This window comes from Onychomys torridus, chromosome 7, assembly GCF_903995425.1.
Source record: "Onychomys torridus chromosome 7, mOncTor1.1, whole genome shotgun sequence".
NCBI lineage: Eukaryota > Metazoa > Chordata > Mammalia > Rodentia > Cricetidae > Onychomys > Onychomys torridus.
This window is the reverse complement of record NC_050449.1, coordinates 68854928-68880510: the sequence shown is the minus strand read 5'-3', so window position 1 is coordinate 68880510 and position 25583 is coordinate 68854928. Positions and strand designations below refer to the sequence as shown.

The 25583-nt window shown below is 46.3% G+C and overlaps 1 protein-coding gene across 2 annotated transcripts; it reads right to left on the bottom strand.

Moving 5' to 3' along the window:
- Leo1 (LEO1 homolog, Paf1/RNA polymerase II complex component) lies at nucleotides 1-25508 on the bottom strand. Of its 2 annotated transcripts, none has more exons than XM_036193406.1 (12): nucleotides 25359-25506; nucleotides 21798-22604; nucleotides 19122-19226; nucleotides 16689-16783; nucleotides 15494-15639; nucleotides 14245-14329; nucleotides 11002-11096; nucleotides 10445-10579; nucleotides 9417-9552; nucleotides 8019-8205; nucleotides 5727-5824; nucleotides 1-239 (listed from the first exon to the last, which is right to left on the bottom strand). In XM_036193406.1, exons 1-12 carry the CDS (start codon nucleotides 25414-25416, stop codon nucleotides 138-140), a joined length of 2049 nt encoding a protein of 682 aa, XP_036049299.1. In that variant the 5' UTR covers nucleotides 25417-25506; the 3' UTR covers nucleotides 1-137. The 2 variants fall into 2 exon arrangements, with proteins under 2 accessions (XP_036049299.1, XP_036049300.1); XM_036193407.1 differs by having other exon boundaries at nucleotides 167-235; nucleotides 25359-25508.
- Nucleotides 25509-25583: the final 75 nt, after the last annotated feature.

The following is a 25583-nucleotide window of genomic DNA, read 5'->3' as shown; positions in this document are numbered from 1 at the left end:
TTGTTTTAAAAGGTTTTATTACAATTATATTTTCACAAACACAAATCAATTAATCTCAATGAAAATAACTCATGTTTACATGCTATTTCTAGACAAGCTGTACAATAAATATATAAAGTGCATTCACAGTTTGTACTTCAGTCATCCTCCTCCTCTTCATCACTGATCACATACTTCTTGTGCTTTTTACTGGCTTTATCGTCATCTTCGGCTTTCCTCTTTCCAGAAGATTCACCTTCCTAAAGAAATAAAAAGATTTCAGTCTCAAAGTCCAAGTGAACATCTAGGGAAGTTTATCCGAGTTGATGCTCTACTAAAGTAACTTAAAAGAAGATCTTGCAAGTGCTCACTTCAGCAGCACATATACTAAGAAGTGGAACGATACAGGAAGATTAGCGTGGGACTGTCCATATTTTTACTGAAAAAAAAAAAAAGCAGGGGATGGTGGTGCACACTTGATTCCAGCACTTGGGAGGCAGAGGCAGGCAGATCTCTGTGAGGTACAGACAAGCCTGGTCTACAGAGTGAGTTCCAGCCCAGCTAAGTCTACAAGTAGGACTCTGTCTCAAACAAACAAATAAATAGTAAAAAAATAAGACAACTTTGTAGAGTTCCAGCCCAACAGATTGTCATGTACAGGGAAACCACTGTAGGCACAGACAGCCACAAGGATATATGGGCGATGGGGTCTGCCCTTGAAAAGGTGAAGACTCAAAGAAGTTTCACCTGGGTCAGCAAGATGGCTCAGCAGGTATGGCACATATACACCCAAACACACACTCTCTCCTCTCTTCTCTTTCATTCACAGGCACACAGTTTCTTAATCTAAAAATGAAGAGTCACTTGTCCTGTTGGAACGTTTTCTCCAGTCAGGTACTTCATCAACAGTATCTCTCCTTTCTCAGCATCCCACTTCTTTCCCTAGCTAGAATTCATTATTTTAGTAAGTATCAATTTTTTAAAATAATTTTTGTTTGGATAAATTAAAACCCACACCATAAAGAATTTTGAGAAAATATTTAAATAGTTTTTGTTTGAACATATTAAAAATTCATGCCTTCAATCCCAGCACTCGGGAGGCAGAGCCAGGCAGATCTCTGTGAATTTGAGACCAGCATGGTCTACAGAGTGAGATCCAGGAAAGGCACCAAAACTACACAGAGAAACCCTGTCTCGAAAAACAAACCAAACCAAACAAACTCACATCATAAAGGTTTTTGAGAAAATATTTAAAGACATCAAAGGCCTAAATACAAGCAGAGAATCTTTTAAAACAACTGAAATTCATCCTGCACAACCCTCTAATAGTAACAAAACTCGGGAGATTTTCTAAGAAACAACTTTGTCAGGCAGAATTCAGCTTCACATCTAAGTCAACATCCCTTCAATAAAGTCTGACATTGGCTGACACTTCAGAATTATCACAAACTAATCCTTTACATAAATGATGAAGCTGGGTTACATAGCCCAGAGGCAGGCTGCTTGCTTAGGATGAGACCCTGGACCACTCACTAGCACCACAAAAACAACTTCAGTGGACAGACACATGGCTTGAAAGTTAGTCAGGGAAGGCCACAAAATGTTTCGAGATGCAAAGTGCAACCTGGCATGCCCAAGTTTTTCCTGTCTCCTTGCCTGGCCCTCTGAGGACAGATGACAGCCAACACTTGTTTCTTGCCTTTTATCCCAAATGTGTTCCTATAGACTGGGAGTGCCCAGGAGAGCTCAAAGTTATGAACCCATACAAGGACATTAAATGCTCGTCTATGTACATCCCAGCTGGTGGTGGTGAAGGGACCCCATTAACACCACTGGAAGGCTCTTACCCCTAGGATGTGACAAGTCATCTCCTTCCCTACTCCCCAGCCTAGAGCAAACCGAAATCCTCTCCAGCCCTGTCAGCAAAGGCAACACTGACTTTGTGACTTTGCTTCCCACTGAAGAATCTTGCAAACATGTTACATGACTGCACATAAACAGTGTTCAGTGTCTAGCTCTAAAATTCTTTAATGTTAGAGGTTAGATTTGAGTGGCTGAAAGAACTGCCATGGTACTTCTAAACATACATAACATGTTTCTAAAAGCTCCCAGAAGGGTCCAGTGACAGCCTGAGGTCAGGGCTCCCCCAAACAGCACCTGGTCCAGTCCTTGGCTAAACAGCTGTGGTTTGCCTGCCAACACTGATTCCCCAGAAGCAGCAAGCAAGCATAGCACAGGACCCCCCCAGATCCACAAGGGAACCTTCAGGATGACCCTATCTCATGAAACTAGGCATGCAGAATGCTGCCTTACTGAACAAAGCTGAAACATACATTCTTGCGCCATACATGCATGAAACAACAAAACATTAAGACTGAAATGCTTGATAATGTAGTCATGAGCACAGGTTCCCACAGACACAGATAGTTCACAGGCTGTGCCACAGCAGGGCTGCTAGTGGGTTCCAGAAAGGAGAGGCAGAAGAAGGGAGAGAGAGGACCAGAACTCTAACTAACTTCTCAGCAAGCAGCCTGTTGTAAGAAAGAGGTTTGGCCTCCCACACCTTTCTTTCCAGCTCCATCTCAACCTTTCACCTCTTCCCTTCCTGGCTCCCTGGGGGAACAGAGCCACAAACAGTCCCCGCTGTTTCCCTGTCTTTAAGGGAGGAAATCAAGCTTTCTGCAGGTTTTACTTGTAGAAATGAAGGGGCTGGATAAAGCACTCTCCTTTACATGCTCTCCATTGAGGCTGGGGAAGGAAAGGCAGCATTTCCTGTCAAGCTAGATGTCACTTTGTTCCCACACTATCTGTGTTTTCTACAGTACAGTAACTTTCCCAGGCAGAAGTATGCCATGCACCAGAAGAACAAACCTGGGGAAGTGAGCTGACCTGCCCCAAGGCATGCAAATGGGAACTGCAGGTATGAGCAGCATCCAAACTCAACAATCCAGCTGGTGAGAATCTTTTCTTTTCACCTTTGTTGTTTGAGACAGGGTCTCACTTGACAGCACAGCTGGCCTGGAACTCACTATGTAGCCTCCCTCCCAAACCTGGGGCTATGGGTATGGACCAGCATGCCTGGGTAATCTAGCCTGTCCCTCACCCTCAAAGCCGGCTCTGGCATAGCAGTGGCTTCTGATGTGGGTATCCTGACACCCAGAAGCTCCTCCACATCTTAGAAGCATAGCCAAGTTCCTGGAATCTGGGGGGTGGGGTGTTGTTGTACAAAACAGAGCAGGAGGATCCTCTCAATTCATCTGTCACCCACGGGCACCACCTGAGCTGCAGCAATAGAAGAGGCAGCAGCAAAGGCCTAGAGGCAGGGGTAAAGTACTCGCTGTCAGGAAAGGCAGGGAGGCAGAGGTAAAGCACTCGCTGTCAGGAAAGGCAGGGAGGGTACAAAGTGACTCAGAGAGAGCTGAGGGGACTGACCGGGAAGAGGAGCTTCTGTAAGAGCGAGCTGGAAAGCTTGCACTTTCCCAGCCCAGCCAGAGGCAGGAGGATCTGACAGGCATATCTTTTACTAGGAATAAATAGTTCCATGGCACCTCTCACTTTTCACAGTTCTGCTTGCCAAGGATTAAGCATCTGCTTGGATGACAGCCCCCATTTGCCAACTGTTCATCACACTGTAAACGCACTATTAAGATGTTATTTCATTTAATTCACAACAAATATGTTGCAGAATAACGTTAACAAATTCTGTCTATAGCAAGCTACTCCCAAGAACATCACAAAATATTAAATGTGGTAATCAACATTAACCCGAGAACATAATTTTGCTTCACATGAGAAAAGAGTTCATAAAAGCCCAAACTAATTAAAATAGCTCAAAAGCAAAAACAGGAAAATATCTATTTCCTGCAATATGGCAGACCAGTACTTAGAAGAGTCCTCTCACTGCCAACAGCGAATAATGGTGGGTAAACTAAAACAAAAGCACCACCAGAGGCCAAAACTAAGCGAAGGCAAGAAGGCGGAGAGCAGTGGGCCACTGAGCTGGCTCCTCCTCAGACCACTGAACCATGATCGTGAGTACTACCTTTTATGCCTTGCGTGGTGGGCAGAACAGGAGACGAGGGCCAAAGCTTTTAGTGTGAAAGTGGACCAGGATGTAAGCCTGGCACTGTTTCTCTGAGTCAGGAGTCTGCAAAATCAAAGTGTTTATTTGTGTTGAATGTGTGTGTGAGGGGTACATTGTACTCCAACATGTGTGCAGAGGTCAGAGGGCAATCTGGTGGTCAGCCCTCTCCTTCCACTATGTGGGTTTCAAAGATCAAACCTGGTTGTCAGGCTTCACAGCCAAATCAGCAAGATCTCAATCTGAGACTACAGTTTCAGGTGGTCCTAGGCGGCTGATGCCCAGGGCATCTTGCAGAGACACATACAAATCAGGCAGACCTAGTTGTGTAGGCCTGTAATCTCAGCACTAGCAGGACGATCAGGAGTTCAAGTTGATCACCCTATACAGTGAGTTCAAGGCCTGCCTGAACTATATGAAGACTCCAAAAATCAAACCCAAACCCAAACTCAAAAATCATCTTTGGAGAACTTAATCAATCTAGGCATCAAAAATTCCTGTGGAGGGGCTGGACAGAAAGCTCAGTGGGTAAGAGCACATGCTGCTCTAGCAAAGGACCCAATTTCAGTTCCCAACACCCATGTCAGGTGGCTTACAAACGTGGAACTCCAGCTCCAGGGGATTGGATGCCCTCTTCTGGCCCCTGTGGGCACCCACATACATGTGTACACATACAGAGACTTACACACAGAGATAAATAAAACTAAATCTTAAAGAAAAAAACAGCATGGCTATCAGCTCAGTAAAACAATCAGACTCATTCCATCATAGAACGTACAAAAAATATGGCACCATAGATACAGCCAGCAGAAAGAGTAGGAGATGCTATAGTCTGTGTCTCAAAGGCTGAAATGCTGACCCCAAGATTGGAAGGGCTTTTAGAAGGTTAGCTTGTGTAACAGTCTCCTCCTAGGATTGAAACATTCTGTCCTGCAGCAAGTTCCTTCACCAGGAAGGTAAACAACTCAAAATAGCTTGAGGAAGTACCTGAAACTGACCAGACTCACTACACCCATCCCTGCCAGACAATAAAAGCTGAGAATCCCATTCAAGACAACCTGAAACTGAGCGACAAAGACTCTCAGATGAACAGAGCTGCCCAGATCCGGACAAGTGAGGAGACCCTGAGACCAGACCAGCTGCCAGAAGAAGTAGAAACCAGCTGAGCTGCTAGAAGACTTTTAGACCAACTGAGGCACCTGGAAAGGACACTCTCCAAACTGTTGAGCTGCCTGCAGGCTGAGCAATGTGCTCCCAGTTCCTAGCTTTTGTGAGCTGTCACCCATGCTGGGGTGGACCTTGGTGATGGAGCTGTCTTTGAGTCATTTCTGATCATGTAAGTAACCCCTCACCCATATTCCTATAGGTAATCCCCAAAGAACTTACTGGTTCACCAAACTGGACTTTGGTGGGATCTGTACTTTGGTCTGTCATGGGTTCCCTATCTGAGGTGAGTAGACTTGTGTGTCTCCCCAGGGCAAGTTTTTGTCACACAACAATAAGCAGGACAAAGGCAGAGCCTCATGAATGGAGTATTTACACAAATGTGGGCCTCACCCCATGCAGCTTGTGGAGAAGTCCTTTGTGTATGTCTCAGAGCTCCTTGTCATCCCAGGGACAAGGCCTACACACAAGATCACCCTGGCATTCAGTACACGTGGCTCACCTCATCGCTGTTGAGTTTCTTCGCTTTGAGCAGTCTTTGAGCCTTGTCTTCTTCCGAGCCCTCATCACTGTCTGAGGAGTAGATTCTAGCACGTTCCTCTGAAAGCGAAGGAATTAGACTGAATCATTTTTATAGACAGTTATCTACTCATTCCTGAATTTTCCTTCCAATAAATACCTCCAGTTATCTTCTCTTTGTACATTTCCTGGAGGAACAAAGTAAGTTTTATTTGTTCCATTTTCTTGAGTGTATGTGTATGATGCATGTGTGTACACAAGGGTGCACATGTGTGTACATGCATGTAGAGGCCTAAAGTTGATGTCAGGAATCATCCTCAGTCCTTCCATCTCATTCAGTAAGACAGGCTCTTCCTATCAAACCTAGAGTTCACTGATATAGCCAGTCTCACCTATCAAACCTAGAGCTCACCGATATGGCCAGTCTCACTGGCCAGTTTGCTCTGGGGGTTTCCTGCCTCTACCTCCCAAAGCTGAATTACAGGTCGCCAGATCACACAGGTTCTGAGGACCTGAGCTCCAGTCCTCATGCTTGTGTGGCAAGTGCTTTAGCACTGAGCCTCCTCAGCCCCAGTTTAACTTTTCTTAGTTTTAAATATGTTAAAATGAACAGACCCATTCTTTCCAAATATAATGCCTTCCCAGCTTCCTACATCCTTGCTAGGTAAATACTGTACTATGCTGGGAACCACTGAACTCATCTACCTGGTTTTACTCTCTAGTGAAATGAATGTTATATACCATAATCCTGGAATGCATCTCTAATATTTTGTACTTAAAATGTTACAATTAAGATTTTTGTAATGAATTAACATTGGCAAAATGAAGAAGGCCGCTGTACTGAGTTCTCAAAAATAGGTAAGATATAACAGGTCAGCTGACCAAATGAAGTCCTTCAAGAAAAGTCATATAAGGGGAATTTAGGTGTTTATAAGACTTATCGCCGGGCAGTGGTGCATACCTTAATCCCAGCACTCGGGAGGCAGAGCCAGGAGGATCTCTTTGTGAGTTCAAGGCCAGCCTGGGCTACCCAGTGAGTTCCAGGAAAGGTGCAAAACTACACTAAGCCCTGAGTTTTATGCCCATGCCCCACAACCCACAGCGCCAGCAGAGCTCCTTTCTCTTCTTGCAGACAAGTGACATTCAGAAATGACAGTTGCTTGCTCAGCTGATGAGGTGAGCAAAGTAGCTTCGGGAACATTTATCCCTATGCACGGAATTAGCAGCAAATGCGCTCCCTGTTCAGTCCCTAGCTGGTGTTCTAGGGACCATCATTAGGTGTTTTATTCCAGATGACACTCGAGAAGTTCTGAGAGGTTACGGAGCCTTTCAAACGTCACTGTTAAAAAGTGGCGCAACTAGCCGGGCATGGTGATACATGCCTGTAATCTCACATTCGGGAAGCTGAGGCAGAGGGATTCCAGTAATCCAGGATGCTTCTGAGCCTGCTTTTCTTTTTTTAGTACATTACTGATTTTACTTACTGTGTGGGTGTTTTGTATACATGTTATTGATTTTGTTTAATGTGTAGGTGTTTTATCTACATGTATGTCTGTGTACCATGTGTGTGCCTAGTGCATGCAGAGGCCAAAAGAGGGCACTGGGTTTCTGGGACCAGAGTTACAGACAGCTCTGAGCTGTCAGTCTTATCTGAACACTGTAGTGATCCAACAGAGTACCCTGTTTGTCTGGGATTCAGTATGTGCTGAGTCAGTGAGAGCACCATGAAATTAACACTGAGCAGAGGGTCTGCAGAGCACAGCTTAGAGAAGAGTCGGCGGGGAGGCAAAAGGAGGCACCACGTGTTCTCAGTAGCTGCATCTCGATTAACTGGCAACTCAGCTCAGGAAGGTGGTTTCTGCCTGGAACACCAGCACTAGGGAAGCTGAGGCAGGAGGATTGCTGAAACTTTGAGGACAACCTCAACTAGAATGAGACCCTTTCTCAAAAGAGAAATAAAATCCGTCAACCTTTCAAGCTGGAAACAGAAGGTCAAGGGGTAAATCTGCAAGGGGCCTGATGTGGTGTCCATGCCTGTAACCCCAATGCCCAGGAGCCAGGCAAGAGGGACCCGTCGGCGAAAGCCTCCAAACACAAAACACCTGGAAGGGAGTCACGACGGTCCTGCCCTCCCGGGACAGCCTCAAACAGTGTACAATGACTTCGTCACGGAGACTCGGCGGGGACACGCGGTAACACTGACTTTCAGGTGTCCAGCGGCCGGCAGTAAGCCCCTGTGCCAGGTGACAGAGCTGCTGAGGTCTGCACCACTCACCCCGAATGCCCCCCTTGTATCGGTTTTTGATGGCCGCCAGGCTGACGGACTCCTCGCCTTCCTCCTCCTCGTCGTACCGGTCAGGCTCCAGGTAGCTGGCGCTCAGCCCCCGCTGGTGCTGCTTCTCTCTCAGGCGGCGCTGCTGAGACTCCCTCCTAATGGAGGCCCTCAGGCGCTCTTCTTCTTTCTGCAAGAAAGCAAACCAACCAGCTGCCGTGGCTTGGGAGTGGCCCCGATTTCGTGTGTTGGAAACTTCACCCTAGCTAGTTAATTCATAACTGGTAAGTTCGTGGATTGATGGGTTGTCACGGGATTGGCCGTCACAGAAGCGAGCGAGCGAGCTTGCTCTCTATCACCGCGATTTCCAACACGCTGGAACGCAGCAAGAAGCCCCCCCCCCCCCCCCCCCCCCCATCAGCCGCTGTTCCCTTGTTCTGGACTTTCTAGCCTCGAAACCTTTCTAAAATTCATTTTGTTTGTTTTGTTTGTGTGTTGGGGGAGGTAGGTCAGAGGCCAGCTGTGGGCGCTGGTTTTATCCTCCCACCATGCGGGTGCTGGGGAAACTCGGGTTGTTAGGCTTAAGTGGAGTACATTTCTTGCCTTGCTTTTCTGACAGGATCTTAGCATACACCAGGCTGGCCCAGAACTCACAGTCCAAGAATGCCTGAGGCTGTAGGGTTAATTCTCAGCACCACAAACAAGACTCACACACTCTGCGAGACCCTGCTTGAGGTCGCCTTCTCCGGACTGCTTGCCTCCTCCTGAGCCTGCCCGCCAAGTTCTGACAGGACAGACTAGTGTAGTGATTTAGTGGTACTTGACTAGTGAAAACTCCGGTATTTCAGTGACCGGTTTTGTGGAACTCTCAAGCCTATTGGGGGAGAACCCAAGAGCCTGCTTCTATTTTATCACGATCCCCACATAACTACGCTTGATAAATGCTTAGGAAATTAACCTAGGCCATGTCATTGGAGGAAGGAGGGATGTCCAACAAGAGATAACGAACATGGTTTGGGCAATCTGTTTGTTTGTTTGTTTGTTTTTCCAGGTTTCTCTGTATAGCCCTGGCTGTCCTGGAATTCACTCTGTAGACCACGCTGGCCTTGAACTCACAGAGATCCACCTGCCCCTGCCTCACGAGTGCTGGGATTAAAGGCATGCACTACCACCTGGCTACAATCTGTTCTTCTTTTCTTTCTTTTAAAAAAAATTTTTTTTTTTTAAATTTTATGTGCCTGCATGTATATATGGGTGAGGGTGTCAGGTCTTCTGGAACTAGCGTTACCGAGGTACTCTAGAAGAGCAGTCTGTGCTCTTAACTTCTGAGCCATCTCTCCAGCCCCTACAGTTTATTCTTAATACACAAAACTATTCCTGGATGAAGTCTACCCAACATACCTTAATCATCTCTGTGCGCTGGCACTCGGGGTCACGACCAGCCATTGGTAAGATTCTGATCTTCTGTGTCTTTGAACACCTGTCTGCAAGTGACAGGGTCATCTTCCTGTGTGTAGCACTGTCTGTGGAGTGAGGCCTGTGGGAAAGGAACAGAGTTCCCGTTTATCAACATCTTTATGAGCTATTCACAACCCATCACAAAACCACAAGACTGCGGCCACTTTCTAGTCAAAGAAGTAGGCAAGACCACTAAATCGAGTATTCTACTTGGAGGGCTGTGGACTTTCCTTTCTCTGGCTCAGTGAGACAAGAAAAGTGAAAAGAGAAATCCGGGGTGAAGGCAGCTGGAATAGCATGACCACCAGAGGCAGGAAACAGCCAGGCTCAAGCAGTGTTTTGGACTCTGCATTTTGCACGTCACCCTGCACCTGACTTGTCACAGCTACCCCAGGAGGTAACCCCAAGAATGAAAGCCATCCACGGCCACACAAGTAGTCTTGGATGCAGGCCAGATCCCAAGCCTCATTTAAACACTCAATTCTGAAAGCTGGCGCTCCCCACAGATTTCCTGTCACCCAGGAAAGGGGTCTGCTTGTCTTCAGGGGAGAAGCACAGTGCCCTCACCAGTGCCCAGGCTGCTCCGGTTTGTCAGGTGACACACTCCCACAAAGGTCTGGACACAGCAGCACCAGGCAGTGGACAGCCCCTGTATTCACATCCCCAGCTCAGTGCTTTCCTGACAGTAGCATACACAAGCTCTAAGTAGCAGCTGTCTCCGGGTCAGTTTTACATTTGATCAGCATAGACACAGCACTTCAGCTCTCCTGGAGGGACAGTGGTTGCCAGAACTAATACACAACAGTCTGTCTGACATCACAGCCTCTGTACATCTGGTTGGAAGGACCTGGCTCCCGAAAAAGCAGCCCTGCTGTGCTTCCAGAACCGAGAACTGGCTCCTGGCCTGTGCCGTGGCGTCCATCACAGGGAGCAGGCATCGAAAACCAAAGGACTTTCCTAGGAGCACTTACCTGAAGGTGAGCTTTGTTTTAAAGACGGCCTGTCCCTGCAGCCCAGTCCCTTGTCTTATGAAAAGATGGTTATGGTCACCCTGCAGCGGGGCTTTGTACACATCGAACACTTCATTCCCTAAATGCAGGGACATGCTGAAGAGAGAAAAAGCAAACCACTGTTAACATCTAAAGGCTTTCACGCTACAGCTTTACTTTCCTGAAAATGTGATCCAACCATTGTCTCCCTCTTTATACAAAACCCAGGAGGAAAGACACCATGATGAAAAAACCCTGAAGTCACACCTGCTGTGATTCAGGCCCGCCTCTACCTCGGTCCCAGTGGAGGACACTTCTCCGCACATTGTGACTAGTATGCAGTGGGGCTGAAAGGAGGCCTTAAGATTCTAAACTTACCTGAGTTTACTGTCTCCCAGCAGCCTGCACAGCCTCCAGCTATCATTTCCCTCGGTTGTCTAGGCAATCACAGGAGTAACTAAGGGAGATGCTCGAACAAGAGCTGGCCCCTGACTAAGGTCGGAGCCCATACCGTCTCCCGCACTGCTCTGGGCACTCACCTTCCATCTGACCACTTGACTATCCGAGCATTGCTCTCCTTAACTTCATTTCCCTCCTCATCTCGGCGCACCCTCCATCTTATTGTGTTTTCTACCTGTTGTAAAACACAGAACCTTAGCGGAGGGGATACCACAAGTCACAGAATAAGCACACACAGGTACGTGACAGAAAAACAGACACCAGTGAAATCCTCTTAGCATATTAAGAGCAGGTAGAAAATTAAGTTTAAGTGAATTTCTGAGCTGCTAGTATGATGATGGCCACTTACAGCCAGAGCATTTGAACAGACTTGAGAAAAGCTCTGAGGTACAGGAGACAAAGCCTGAACCCCGAAGAGGACTTTGGGGCTCATACACGAGAGGAAGTCATCTCACAGACCTCAAAACCACTAAAAGTGAGACCGAGATACTCTGCCTACTGGTCTGCTGAGCCAGGGAAGCCCCCTCCACACACACACACATAGGGGGACTTATCACCTGCCAGGATGGAAAAATGCCAAAGAGATTTAGAAAATGAGTCACTGCTATGGAAATTAAAAACTTGATGGCCTTCCAGGAAAACATGGCACATTAAATGCATGTTTATCAAGCTGCATCCCGGAAACACAGCCAACGGGGGAAGTAATCTAAAAGAACGAGAAAGACCCAGGTGCTGTGCTGCACGTCTGTGCTTCCAGAACCTGGGGTGCGGCAGAAGGAGCACTGCGGGAGGAGGACTGCGGGAGGAGGACTGTGAGAGGAGCACTGTGAGAGGAGCACTGTGAGAGGAGCACTGTGAGAGGAGCACTGTGAGAGGAGGACTGTGAGAGGAGCACTGTGGGAGGAGGACTGCGGGAGGAGGACTGCGGGAGGAGCACTGTGAGAGGAGCATTGCGGGAGGAGGACTGTGAGAGGAGGACTGTGAGAGGAGGACTGTGAGAGGAGCACTGCGGGAGGAGGACTGAGAGGAGCACTGTGAGAGGACTGTGGGAGGAGCACTGCGGGAGGAGGAGCACTGTGAGAGGAGCACTGCGGGAGGAGCACTGTGGCTCTGAATTCAGCCCGGACTACAAAGTAAGGCCCTGTCTAAAGAGGCAGGGTTGGGATGAAGATGAAGATGGAGATGGCAACAAGGTGAAGCAAACACCCCAAGTCCATGTGTGGCCTGTGGATGCTCACGCCACACACACACACACACACACACACACACACACACTCACACACACACACACACACTCACACACACACACTCACACACACACACTCACACACACACACACTCACACACACACACACACACACACTCACACACACACACACACACACACACACCCCATATAAATATATTGAGTCTTTAAAAATGTAAGAAATTAAAACAACCCATCACTATTCCTGTTTCCCCTCTTCTGTACAATAGGTTAGTGTGCTAATTGGTTTTTGTCAGCTGACTCAGAGAGATCCAGGAAGAGGGAATTGATTGGAAAATGCCTCCATCAGATCAGACTGTAGTAAGGTCTGTGGGGTGTTATCTTGACTAATGACTGACATGGGAGGCCAGCTCACCCTGGGCAGTACCATCCCTGGGGCAGGTGATCCTGAGTTGTATAATAAAGCACGCTGAACAAGCCATGGGCAGAGAGCATCTAAGCAGCATTCTACAGTGGCTTCTGCTTCAGTCCCTACCTCCAGGTTCCTGCCCTGACTTCCTTCAACGGTGGACTATGATATGAAAGTGTAAAATGAAATAGACCCTTTCCTCCCAAACTTGCTTTTGGTCACGGTGTTTTATCACAGCAACAGAAACCCTAAGACAGTTAGCTACATATAAATATACAAACATGTATAGAGGTACTGTCTTGGTTATTTTCATATTGCTATGATAAAACACCATGCCCAAGACAAATTATAAAAGGGAGAATTTAATTTGGGGCTCACATATTCAGAGTTGAGTTCATGCCTATTGAAATCTCAAAGTCTACTCCCAATGACACACCTCTTCCAACAAGACCACACCTCCTGATCCTTCCCAAACAGTTCTACCAACCGAGGACCAACTATTTAACTATATTGCCCATTGTCACTCAAACCAGCACAGATATTGTCAATTGAGAAGACATTTTGAAATACACCTTTGAGGACTCACTACGAGGTCTCATTCTACAGGAATGAAGCACATGGTAATACTTCTAAAAACACAGAGACACACAGCTCGTTCCTGGTTCATTAAAGAACTGACTGTACCACCAAGTAACTCTAAGGCTGTTCAACCTGTCTCAACCATCACTCCAGAAACAAATCTAGGGTCGCTTTCAATCACATCCCAAGAGTGAAGGAGTTACCTATATCAAACACTGACATTTTGTACTTTGAAGCACTTGATATTTTAGAGCAAAATACTGATGTCTAAACTATGATATCCACATTGGAACGTATAGTGGGTATGATACTCATTGCTGTACCATAGCACAAAATGGGAAAATGCCAAAATGATTAGGTTGAAAAGGAGAAAAGAACTACATTAATTTATATAGATGATAAAAATAATAATAGGCAGCAGAAAGAAGTCAGAGGCATTAAAATGACCATGAGGAATTAATATTGCTAACTCTAAATCAATACACACATGTTCCAAGTAGATAATATTGATAGAAGAGCCAGCGGTATAAAGACAGTGGAGGGCAGAGCAAATCAAAAGTCTAAACCATCCATTATTCTAAACCTACCAGCTGTACGATCTTGAGCAAATTTTTGGCATTTTCATCCCCTTTCTTACTTTCTCTGCATGTCCACAGTGGTCACAGACAGCTCTAGACACTGTGCCCTTAGTCAGGGACCACCTTCACCAATGTCACTGAGATACCAGGAGGCTCTCGAATGTGGGGAAGACAGTCCCACTGGAGTGCAGAAGCCCGGCCCCTAGTCAGGCATGTGGCTCATGCCTATAATCCCAGGTCCAGGAGGTGGAGGTGGGAAGAGCATGTATCTAAGGCCAACTGGGGCTATATAGTGACTGTGACTTAAATAAAAAAAGCCTAAACTGCAAGGGCCTAGGTCTAGTCCCTGGGCAGCATGTCAGGGACCAAAGATGCAGCTCCAGGAAGAGGATGCAGAGACCCAGGGTTCAATCCCCAGCCCACGAGGATTCTGAGAAAACAGAAGCTCATCTGGCCAACAGAACCAAGGACACAAAACCATCGTCAGGGCTCAAGGCTGAGGTCCGTGTCCCGGATTCACTCTACAGAAAGGAAGCAGACCGCATGGTACCTTCAGTTTCAACCTGGTTCTCCCTTCTTCATCCAGCATCTCCTCATCTTCAAATTCATCTTCATAATACTGAGGATCAAAAGGCCTACAAGGTGTTTTTTTAAAATAAGCTGTTAATTCTATTTCATAAAGAGCTCTGCCATGATGTAGTTATTATAGTTATCACAACCCATTATATCAAAAATACTAACTTTAAAGACCACAATGCTCAAATAGTTTGAAGCTCAACTTCAAAGTATTCAAAATATGCTAGAATTCAAAATTTTTAATGCTGTTATATATTTACTTGAAATAAATTATAAACAAGGCCAAACATTCCAAATAGCAGGTGTGGTGGCACATACTTTTATTGCTAGTATTTGGGAGGCAGAGGCAGGTAGATCTGTGAGTTCCAGGTAAGTCTGATCTACAGAGTTCCAGTCCAACCAGGGCTACATGGTGAGACAATGTCTAAAAGAAAAAAATTTTCTCAATTATAGAAGCCTTCCAGAGAAAAGACAACATACACTATAGTTGGCTGCATCGTTTTCCTTGAGGGGGAAGCATGAAAATTACCCAGGACTTGTGAGTGTGAACTTAGGGGTCCCCATCAGCACTGTTCACCATTAGCTTTCAGATGTGAGTGTGAACTTAAGGATCCCCATCAGCACTGTTCACTATTCGCTTTCTGGTGTGAGTGTAAACTTAGGGGTCCCCATCAGCACTGTTCACCATTAGCTTTCTGGTGTGAGTGTGAACTTAGGGGTCCCCATCAGCACTGTTCACTATTCGCTTTCTGGTGTGACAACAGCTGCTTTGGTGCCCAGCAGGCCTCACTGCTTCTCACTGTAGTGTTGCTGGACTGCAGTAGTTACTAAGTGTCCCCTCATTCATAAAAAAGTATCAACAGCCACAATCAGAGTCTCCCCCAACACTAGGCCGTGCTTTTTGTAGCAGGAAGCTTGACTTACTTTTTCAGACCTATCAATGAAACTTCCATTTCTGTGTTAACTCAATGAAAGTAAGCAAAACACGTTCACATATACCCACATGTTTCTTCTTTTTCTTTCTTGTTTGTTTTTTGGAGACAGGGTTTCTCTGTGTAACAGCCCTGGTTGTCCTGGAACTTTAGACCAAGCTGGCCTCTAATTCACAGAGATCCGACTGCCTCTGCCTCCTGAGTGCTGGGATCAAAGGTGTGCACCACCACCATCCGGCCAATACCCACATATTTCTAGCCAACACTCAGAAGACATCTTAATTTCCTTACCTGGGCTCTACACTGAGGAAGTTGGGCAGTTTAACAAAATATAAGTCGTTTCCTAAGTCAGTGTTTACTTTGGGGATTTCTACTTCTATTCTGGTCTCAGGTATTGGCTCCTCCTCCTGCTGATCCTGAGGCAAGCCGTTTTCATCCTAGTACAAGAAGGCACAAGGTTAGAACTGTGGGGACCGGGTGTCCGACCAGTTGAGCTCCACATTTTATTTCTCAGGGGAGCAAGAAACACTCTTGGTTTTTATTTTGTTCTTTTTGTTTGAGACAGGATCTCACTGTCATCCAGGCTGGCCTACAACTCACTACATAGCCCATGCTGGCCTCAAACTCACAGAAATCCTCCTGCCTCAGCCTTCCAACTACTGGGATTGTAAGTATGAGCCACCATGCCCAGCAAGAACCATACTTAGATATTATCTTAGGGCTGATGCACCCTCAGTCCTCAGCACTATTCATCTATCTGCAAAACATCTTAGTTTGAAAAACAAGGCAAGGCTGGCTACATCACTACAGGGCATCTGGGATCTAGTATCTTCCAAACCTTTGCTGACAGAAACGTTCACTCGGTCAGCACTTACGCAGTCAATCTAAGGGCATCAGAGAAGATAGCACCACACGGTGAGTCCGAGGCCAGCCTGGGCTACATAGCAAGGCCCTGTTTCCAAAACTAAAATTTAAAAAACAAAAAGGAGGGCTGGAGAGATGGCTCAGAGGTTAAGAGCACCAACTGCTCTTCCAGAGGTCCTGAGTTCAATTCCCAGCAACCACATGGTGGCTCACAACCATCTGTAATGAGATCTGGCGCCCTCTTCTGGCCTGCAGGGACGTGCAGAATACTGTATACATAATAAATACATAAATCTTTAAGAAAATAAGAATCTTTGTTTAAAAAAAAAAAAAAAAAAAGGAAAAGAATGAAGGAAAAATTCCTAAGACAGCACACATTTATTTGCATGAATAAGAAAAACAACGAAGTGAAAGGTTCTCTAATGCCAGGTCATGATCTCAACCTGTGAGGCACAGCACCACCGCATGTCAGCCAAAGTCACATCTACAGAAAGTCATCTACTCACTGTATTTCATACGACAATTTAGCTAGTGACTTCCTCTTCTGGGACAAAGAGAGATCCTTCACTCTGAAGCCGTCTCACTTGAATATGGGCCAGCTCACACTAGTACTCTGACTTACCACAGGCTGTCCTGGAGTAGGGGGCTTATCTTCTCCATCACTCCCTGAAGATATATCATCTGCACCTCCGAACAGATCCATGGTTCCATTATTATCTTCAATGCAGAAAGAAAAATGCAGAGTGTTAACAGCCGGTCTTCACTTTAACATCCCCAAGAGTTCTGGGCCAGCTCCAGGAAATGTGTGTGGAGAGCAAAACATTGTCAAGTGTGTGCAGAGACAGGCACTATGTCAAGTGTGTGCAGAGACAGGCACTGGGTCAAGTGTGTGCAGAGACAGGCACTGGGTCAAGTGTGTGCAGAGACAGGCACTGGGTCAAGTGTGTGCAGAAAGACAGGCACTGTGTCAAGTGTGTGCAGAGACAGGCACTGTGTCAAGTGTGTGCGGAGACAGGCACTGTGTCAAGTGTGTGCAGAGAGACAGGCACTGTGTCAAGTGTGTGCAAAGAGACAGGCACTGTGTCAAGTGTGTGCAGAGACAGGCACTGTGTCAAGTGTGTGCAGAGACAGGCACTGTGTCAAGTGTGTGCAGAGAGACAGGCATTGTGTCAAGTGTGTGAGGAGACAGGCACCGTGTCAAGTGTGTGCAGAGACAGGCACTGTGTCAAGTGTGTGAGGAGACAGGCACTGGGTCAAGTGTGTGCAGAGACAGGCACTGTGTCAAGTGTGTGCAGAGAGACAGGCATTGTGTCAAGTGTGTGAGGAGACAGGCACCGTGTCAAGTGTGTGCAGAGACAGGCACTGTGTCAAGTGTGTGAGGAGACAGGCACTGTGTCAAGTGTGTGCAGAGACAGGCACTGGGTCAAGTGTGTGCAGAGACAGGCACTGTGTCAAGTGTGTGAGGAGACAGGCACTGGGTCAAGTGTGTGCAGAGACAGGCACTGTGTCAAGTGTGTGCGGAGACTGGCACATGCACAGGAAGCTCCTCCTCCTCCGCCATCTCTGTACCCTTCTGTTTTTCTTTACTGTCAGGAGCCAGTTTTTTCTCCCAGGCGAGATCCTCAAATTTGGGCTAACACATCCTATGTCAGGCTTACACATCTGTGTCTAGCCAGGCCCCATCTCACTGGCAGAAGAACATCACTGAGGCACTCATCAAAACAGCAAGTAAACAAAAGACAGAAGAGTGGTCAGAGCGCTGTCTGCGGTTACAGAAGTTAGAATGCCTGGTGAAGACATGATCTAGGAGAAAACTATGACACTGACTTACAGAGATGCGGCAAAGGACAAAATCACTGGACAGCAAGGCAAAGGTGGCCAGAGTACTGGAAGTTCATTACATGGCAAACAGGAACACGACCATGCCTCCCCGCCCCTCAGTATTCCCTTCTTAGCTCCTATCACCACCCCCTGCTGTACATGTGAGGTTACCTGTCTCATCAATCTGCACCCCCAGGCACCAGGATCAAGTTCTACAAAGGCTCTACTCCCAGTGCCTACAACAGCCGTAGTATACCGCAGAGCCTCCAAAAACATCAGTGACCAAAATGAAACAATGGACACAGCCTACCTAATTCTCACAACTCTGTAAGAGGGTCTGCATCACCCCACTTTATATCTTAGAAAACTAGTGAGAAATCTGACAAACCAGCCACAGCAGGTCATCTGAGTCCAAGGCGCACTCACGGACCGACTAAGCTGACAGACACTGAAGTAAACCCTAGAGTTTGCTATTCTGTCTGGCTTTCCTTTTCTCTATGGTTGACCTCTAAACGTCCACCTTAGTCACTGTGTTCCTTAGGATAATTTCTCGAAGCTTTGGGGTACTGCTAATTACCATGCAGTATAGTTAAGAGCTGCACATACCCAAGTATCTGTCACAACTGTACCTGCTGGAACTTTCATACCAACATCTTCGCTGCATGGCCATCTGCCATTTGCAAACAGGCTACAGAGATGAACACGTACATCTCCACCTTTACAACAACCTTAACCTGCATTTATACGAATGAACTCATTTTGTAACCCAGTCAAAGACCATGCCTTCATCTAATATTAATCTGTTAACATCTGAGAACAATAGGGAAGTCAGTCCAGGACTATCCTTATTTAGACTGAAGAACATAGTGTCACTTCCAAACAGACCAGAGGTTCAGCCCCACCCCCTTGATAAACTCACTCAAACTATAAACAAAGAAGTAGGGTCTTAGTGTGAGCTCAGCCCCCCTCTTTGATAAACTCACTCAAACTTAAAGAAGCAGGGTCTTAGTGTGAGCTCAGCCTCCTGGCCCTTGATAAATTCACTCAGACGATACACAAAGAAGCAGGGTCTTAACAGTGTGAGCTGCAGAGATCACTGGCCACATCCACAGTGTTCTGTGAGTCATGCAGTCAAAGGTTTGGGAGTGCACTGCAGTTAAAAGCACGGAGTTGTGAACTGGACATGGGTACAGAACTGGACACGGGTACTAAAGGGCGGAAACTCAAGGGCTACCTCTGGGAACCTCTGTGTCACTGTCAGCTTCGGAGTCGGACGGAATGGCATTCTTGCGCTTCATTCGCAAAACTTCATCTTCGCTGTCACTGCCCCTTGCAGATTCTGAAAGAGCAGAGTTAGGTGTGCACAGTTACATCCGAGCTTTACAGAGAAACTGCAACATTCCTGCAGTGCAATCCAGTTCTGCAGTAAATACAACAGGATGATGATACATGTAACAATCTGTATCGATATAAAATACATTATGCTAAGTCAAAGAAGAAAACCTAGCCTGGCAGACACAGTGCCTGGAATCCTAGAACTAATGAGGCCGAGGCACAAGGAGACAAAAGCATAGTGACAGACCAGATCAGTAGGTGATGAGGTTAGGGGCAGGCAAGGGATATGGTTATAAAATGTGTCTCATAGCGTGCTGTCCTGGATCATGGTGGTATTACATATGTCCTGTATTATGATGGCATCATTTAAAAACATGGCAGCACTAACTAACTAAACTGCACACAAACAACAGGGTGGAGATGTAGCTCTGTCATAGTGTGTGTGTCTAGCATGGCCAAGGCCCTGGGTTCATCTCATTATAGAACAAAAATTACAATGGGGGTGGAAGCCAGGTGTGGTGGTGCATACCTGTAATGCTAGCAGTTCACGAGAAGAGGCAGAAGGAGGGCAGACCCAAGGTTAGCCTGGGCTGTGCAATAAATTCCAGGCTGATCAGGGATGTACAGAGAGACCCTGTCTCCAAAACCAACAATACAAAGTCAGCCTTGACACACATGCGCACACACAAATACACACACACACATATACACACACTTGAGATACATTCTCTTATACTTTTTTTTTTTAAAGACAGGACAGGTAAAGATTTTGTACCCTGGCTGGAACTTGTTATGTAGACCAGGCTGGCCTTGAACTCACAGAGATCTACTTGCCTCTGCCTCCCATGTGCTGGGCCATGTATTAATTTAAAATAAAAAAAAATAAAAAAATAGCTGAATCATGACCAGAGGATTATGAGTTCATGGCTAGCCTATGCTAAACTACAAGATCCTGTCTCCAATATATTATGTTTTAAAAGAACTTAGATTTCTTTTTTAAAGATTTATTTATTTATTCATTTATTTTATGTATATGAGTGCTCTGTCTTCATGTACACCAGAAGAAGGAATCTGATCCCATTACAGATGGTTGTGAGCCACCATGTGGTTGCCGGGAATTGAACTCAGGACCTCTGGAAGAGCAGTCAAGTGCTCTTAACCTCTGAGCCATCTCTCCAGCCCCAGAACCTAGATTTCTAAAAGCAGAAACTTTTGATAGAGATGAGAAAATCAGTATTGAAACTTATGACTAAATTATATAGACACATTATAGAAGAAGAAAGGAACAATTGTGAGGAAGAGACAAATCTATAACTATTTTCCAGATAGTTATTTCCCTTAAAAACTTCATGAAGCGCTGAATACAATAGTACATGCCTGTAATTCCAGCTGGATTAGGAGCGGGAGGCAGTCTGGGCTATGTGAGATCCTGTCTCAAAACCAAACAAAAAAGCAGATTCTCTCTGACCCATTCTTAAATTAATTTGCCAGTACTGTTATGAGCCTTAAATATTCTGACAATCTCATAAAGAATCCCATTCTGAACTAGTTACTAAATACTTATGGAGCCCTATGCACAGCCTATGAATTATATCCATATTAGAAAATATCCTGTCCTTTTCTAAAAAATGTCAAAATGTAGCTCTGAATGCTCCTCGTGAGATGTTACAGGAGCAAATCTCCCTGTGTACTTAAGCTTTCCAAGATAGAACTAAACTGTAATTTAACATGACCAATCACCTACAGAAATGAAGTACTCCAAATAATACTTCTGAAAAACAACCTAAGTGGGGTGACTTATATAAAGAATTCAATCTCTAAAATATTTTCATATTCTAATATGAAGAATGTGTTGACTGAGCTGAGCAATCTAACTGACAGTTATAAAGGGGGGGACCCAGAGACAAAAATCAGGCTGCACACTTGCTGTACTCTTTGACCTCCAACCATTTGCTATGGCACATGAATGCACACACATACTGTTATTAAACACACACATACACACACATGCTAGGGTGGAACATGGTACCCATATCTCAGTACTGCTGTATGGGACAGTTCAATGATGCCATCATTTACTGCAGGCAAATCTGTCACACATGCTTGTCAGTTACCCTGGAAAGTAGAACCAACCCAGTTCATTTAGCTTCTGTAGCACCATACATCTCTAAGGCTGTGCTCTTTAGTAATTTTCTCTGACCTAGTTAGTTTATAAATGGAAGGAGAAGACAGTAAAAACAAACGAAAATGTAGAAGAATGCAGAGTGTGTGTTAGAGTTTAAAAAGTGAAAATAAAAGGATAGAAGAGGAGAAAACAAAAATGAAAAGCAGGATAATAAAGATGGGGATAAAGGGAATGGAGAGATGGCTCAGTGGATAAAAGCATGGACCCCGTGATTTCCAGCAACAATGTGGTGGCACACAACCTACTGCTTACTCCAATGTCAGGGGACCTGGACACCCACTTCTGGCCTCCATGGGCACTGCATGCACGTGGTGCACAGATACACACTTAGGGAACACACCCATCAGCATAAAATAAGATTTTAAAAAAATCTTTAGCATGAATCTTTACCTGACTTCTGGTCCTGCTCCTCCTCCTCCTCAGAATGCCTTCGATCTTCATCTGAGACTTGGGGCCTTTCGTCATCAGAGTTCTGCATTTTCTCCTCATCGGACACCGGTGGCCGGTCCTCATCGTCCGAATTCTGCTTCTCATCGTCATTATCAGAAGCTGCAGGATGCTCGTCATCAGAATTCCCCTTTTCCTCCTCAGACAGCTGTTGTCTGTCCTCATCTGAAAGCTGGGCCCGGTCCTCATCCTCTGAGTTCTGCATCTTCTCCTCCTCCTCCTCCTCGTCGTCCTCCTCAGAGTTCTGTAGCCTGTCTTCATCAGACCCTTGCTCCCGCTCCTCCTCCTCCTCGTCCTCAGAGTTCGGCATCTTTTCATCCTCCGACTGGTCGCTCTTCTCTTCTCTGTCCCACTTTTCACCATCTGACTGTGCTTTTTCAGAACCTTCCACTTCTGAGCGATGGCTCCCCTCATCTGATCTGTGACCCTCATCATCCTCATCGTTGTGGGCTTCAGATCCGCTGTGCTGATCTACATCAGAGGGCTCGTTATCCTCGTGGTCAGATCGCTCAGAAGCCTCTGACCTGTTATCTGACCGTTCCGAGTGATTATCACTGCCACTGTGATGGGAGGCTCCCTCTTCCTCCTCCTCCTCCTCTTCCTCCTCCTCGCTGTCATCTCCGAACAGTTCCTTGTTGCTGGGCTGTCCAGAATCCCCTCTTTCATCTTGGTCACTTTCGCTGCCGGAGGCGTTACTGCCAGAAACACCATTCTCCTGATCTGAGTCAGAATCAGACCCAGAATCAGAATCTGTGGGATCATGCAAACAAACACAGGATACCATCAGCAAAATAAGGAACTCTAGCAGTCCATCTCAACTTGATAAAAGGTGAACACGAGCTGGCAAAACTGTTGGAGCCAACTTCCTCAGTGTTCCAGAGGCAAAGAAGTTTCAAGAACCAGGAGAATGTTCCGTTTAGAAAAATCAGCAGCCGGGCAGTGGTGGCGCACGCCTTTAATCCCAGCACTCGGGAGGCAGAGGCAGGCGTATCTCTGTGAGTTCGAGGCCAGCCTGGTCTCCAAAGCAAGTTCCAGGAAAGGCACAAAGCTACACAGAGAAACCCTGTCTCAACCCCCACCCCCCAAAAAAATCAGAAAAAAAATAATAAAGCCCAAGCTGGGACAGTGGTGGCACACATCTTTAATCACAGCATTTAGGAGGCAGAGGCAGACAGATCTCTGAGTTTGAGACCAGCCTGGCCTACAGGGTGAGTTCTGGGACAATCACGACTATGCAGAGAAACACTGTCTCAAAAAACCAAAATAAGGGGCTGGGGATTTAGCTCAGTGGTAGAGCGCTTGCCTAGCAAGCACAAGGCCCTGGGTTTGGTCCTCAGCTCTGGGAAAAACAAAAACAAAAACAAAAACAAAACAAAATAAGAAAAGGAAGTCCAAAATAGCAGCAGCAAGGGAATAACAAAGAAAATAAAATTGAAAGACAGTGGAGAATCAATAAAACCAGAAGTTTGTAGGTTTGTTTGTTTGTTTTCCCGATCATATAGGCTCTTGTAGTCTTTGGTCTGCAACTGGGATGTGGACCAGGCTGACCTTAAACTTGTGCCAATATTCCTGCCTCTTATTCTTTGAGTGTTAAGATTACAAGGATGCACCATCATGCCTGGCTAAAAGTTCATTCTTTAAAAACATTAACAAAATTAAACCTTTGGGCAGATTGTCCAAGGAAAAAAAATATAAGACTCAAATTACTAAAGTCAGGAATGGAAGTGGGGATGTCATTACTGACCTTACAGAAACAATTGTAAACCATAAATAATGCTAGAAACCTAGATACATTCCCTCTAAGGTCAAGAACAATATCTACTTTTGCAATTCCCATTCAATATCATAAAGAAAGTGCTAGCCAGAGTAGTGAAATACATGGGTAAGAGAAAGAAACAGCATGGCTCTCTCTAATCAAGATGGCATGGTTTCATATGTAGAAAAACCTAAAAAGCCACAAAAACTATTACAGCTAATGTATTAGCTGCAGGATAGCAACAAGACACAAGATCATTACATTAGAAATGAAAAATATGAAATAACTACTTGCTAGGAGTGGAGGTACACATATGTAACACCAGCACTCACTGAGGCAGGAGAATCAGGAATATAAAGGCAACATACACAGCAGAGCCTGTGAAGAAAGAGGAAAAAAAGGAAGGGAAGAGGAGGAGGGGAAGGCAGACAAGCAGGCAGGCCCACCAAGTACCACCTTATCACATCCAACCTCAAGACCAAGAGCCATGGTCAAGGACAGAACACCAGACCCGGAAGGAAATCTTATTTAAGAGTGTCCACTAAAATGGAAGAAAACTGTAATGACCTTAAAAGAAGTTTTAAAAGAGAAGAAAAGATAGAACAAAAGCTTAGAACTGCAATCACCTCTACACACTTCCCTATACCCTGTGTTGCTATAGGAAAGCACAATAGGGTACATCTCACTCTCCAATGCTTCTCTTCAACTGTGCCTCAAAAAGCACTAAGCTGGGGAGACAAGAACCTGTCTTCTCATGATTATGTCTCCAACACCTAGCAAGGTAGCTAAAAAATTATAGGGATCGTTGTTTATTGAATGAATGAAATGCAAAACGTTATGGAAGTCATAGGAAGGTTTACATAGAACTGTGCCTCGAAGAGGCAAGAATAAACAAAGAGAAAAACTACTAGCAAAAGTGTTAGTACACAGAGATATTCCAGGCTTCTCCTAATTAGAGCTCTCACAGTAGAATTCCGTTCTCTGTACTTTTACCCACTGCTCCCTTCACTACACTAATATAAACTAGAGTTGATGAAAATCGGGGGGGGGGGGGGGCGAGGAAAAAGACATTTATACAGGCTAATTTGGGCCTGGAGGGCTGCAAGAATTCTGAAGTTGGTCTTGGATCTTTCCTCGTTCCCAGTTACTTCCATGCATTTCTCAAATTCAAACATTCAGAGACTTGCGCTAGAAATACCTCCGTGCACCATATAAATCTTCTGTCACTTCTCTCCAAACACCCCCACAAGCTCCCCCATTCTTACATCACAGGCAGGGCAAGTGGTCTTCTGAACGGGCTCTCCAAGGGGGCACTCATCTCCAGTGCGTAGTCCTTCTATACCGCTCCACCCTGATCCTTCCCAGACCCTTCATGAGCATCGACAGTCCCCCATCGTCTCCCTGATTCACCCAGGAGGGCGTCATCAGGCCCGATGACCACGGAACAGGTCTCCACTTAGTCACTGCCACCCCTCATTCGGCCAGAGGTGCACAGCGGGGCGCAGACCACACGTCCTCGGACTGTGCCCCCCCCCCCACGAGCCCAGGCTAGCCCCTGACCCTCGAAGCGCAGACTCCGCGCCCGGCTCCCGGGAGAGGCTGGCACCATCGAGCATGCAGGGGGCGCTGGGCAACAGCGTGCGAGCGCCACGGTGCCGGGCGGCGCGCCTCCAGCCGGAAAGCAACTCGGTACCCCGGGCGCCCATCCGCGGAGCCCTCCCGCCCGCCAGCCCGCCAGCCCGCCGCACCTTTGCGCTCCGCCTCGCTTTCGGCTTCGCTTCCGAAGAGATCTTCCATGTCCGCCATGGCAACTCGGTCCGCGGCCTTGGCCTGGACGACTCGAGCCTCCTTTACGGCCGGAGCCGACCGAACACGACAGTGTCGTAAAGACCCGCACAAAGGCCTACTTGGCTTCTGTGACCTAGTTTCCGGGTGCACTCGGCCGTCTCCGCCCCCGCGGTGTGTGGAAGCTC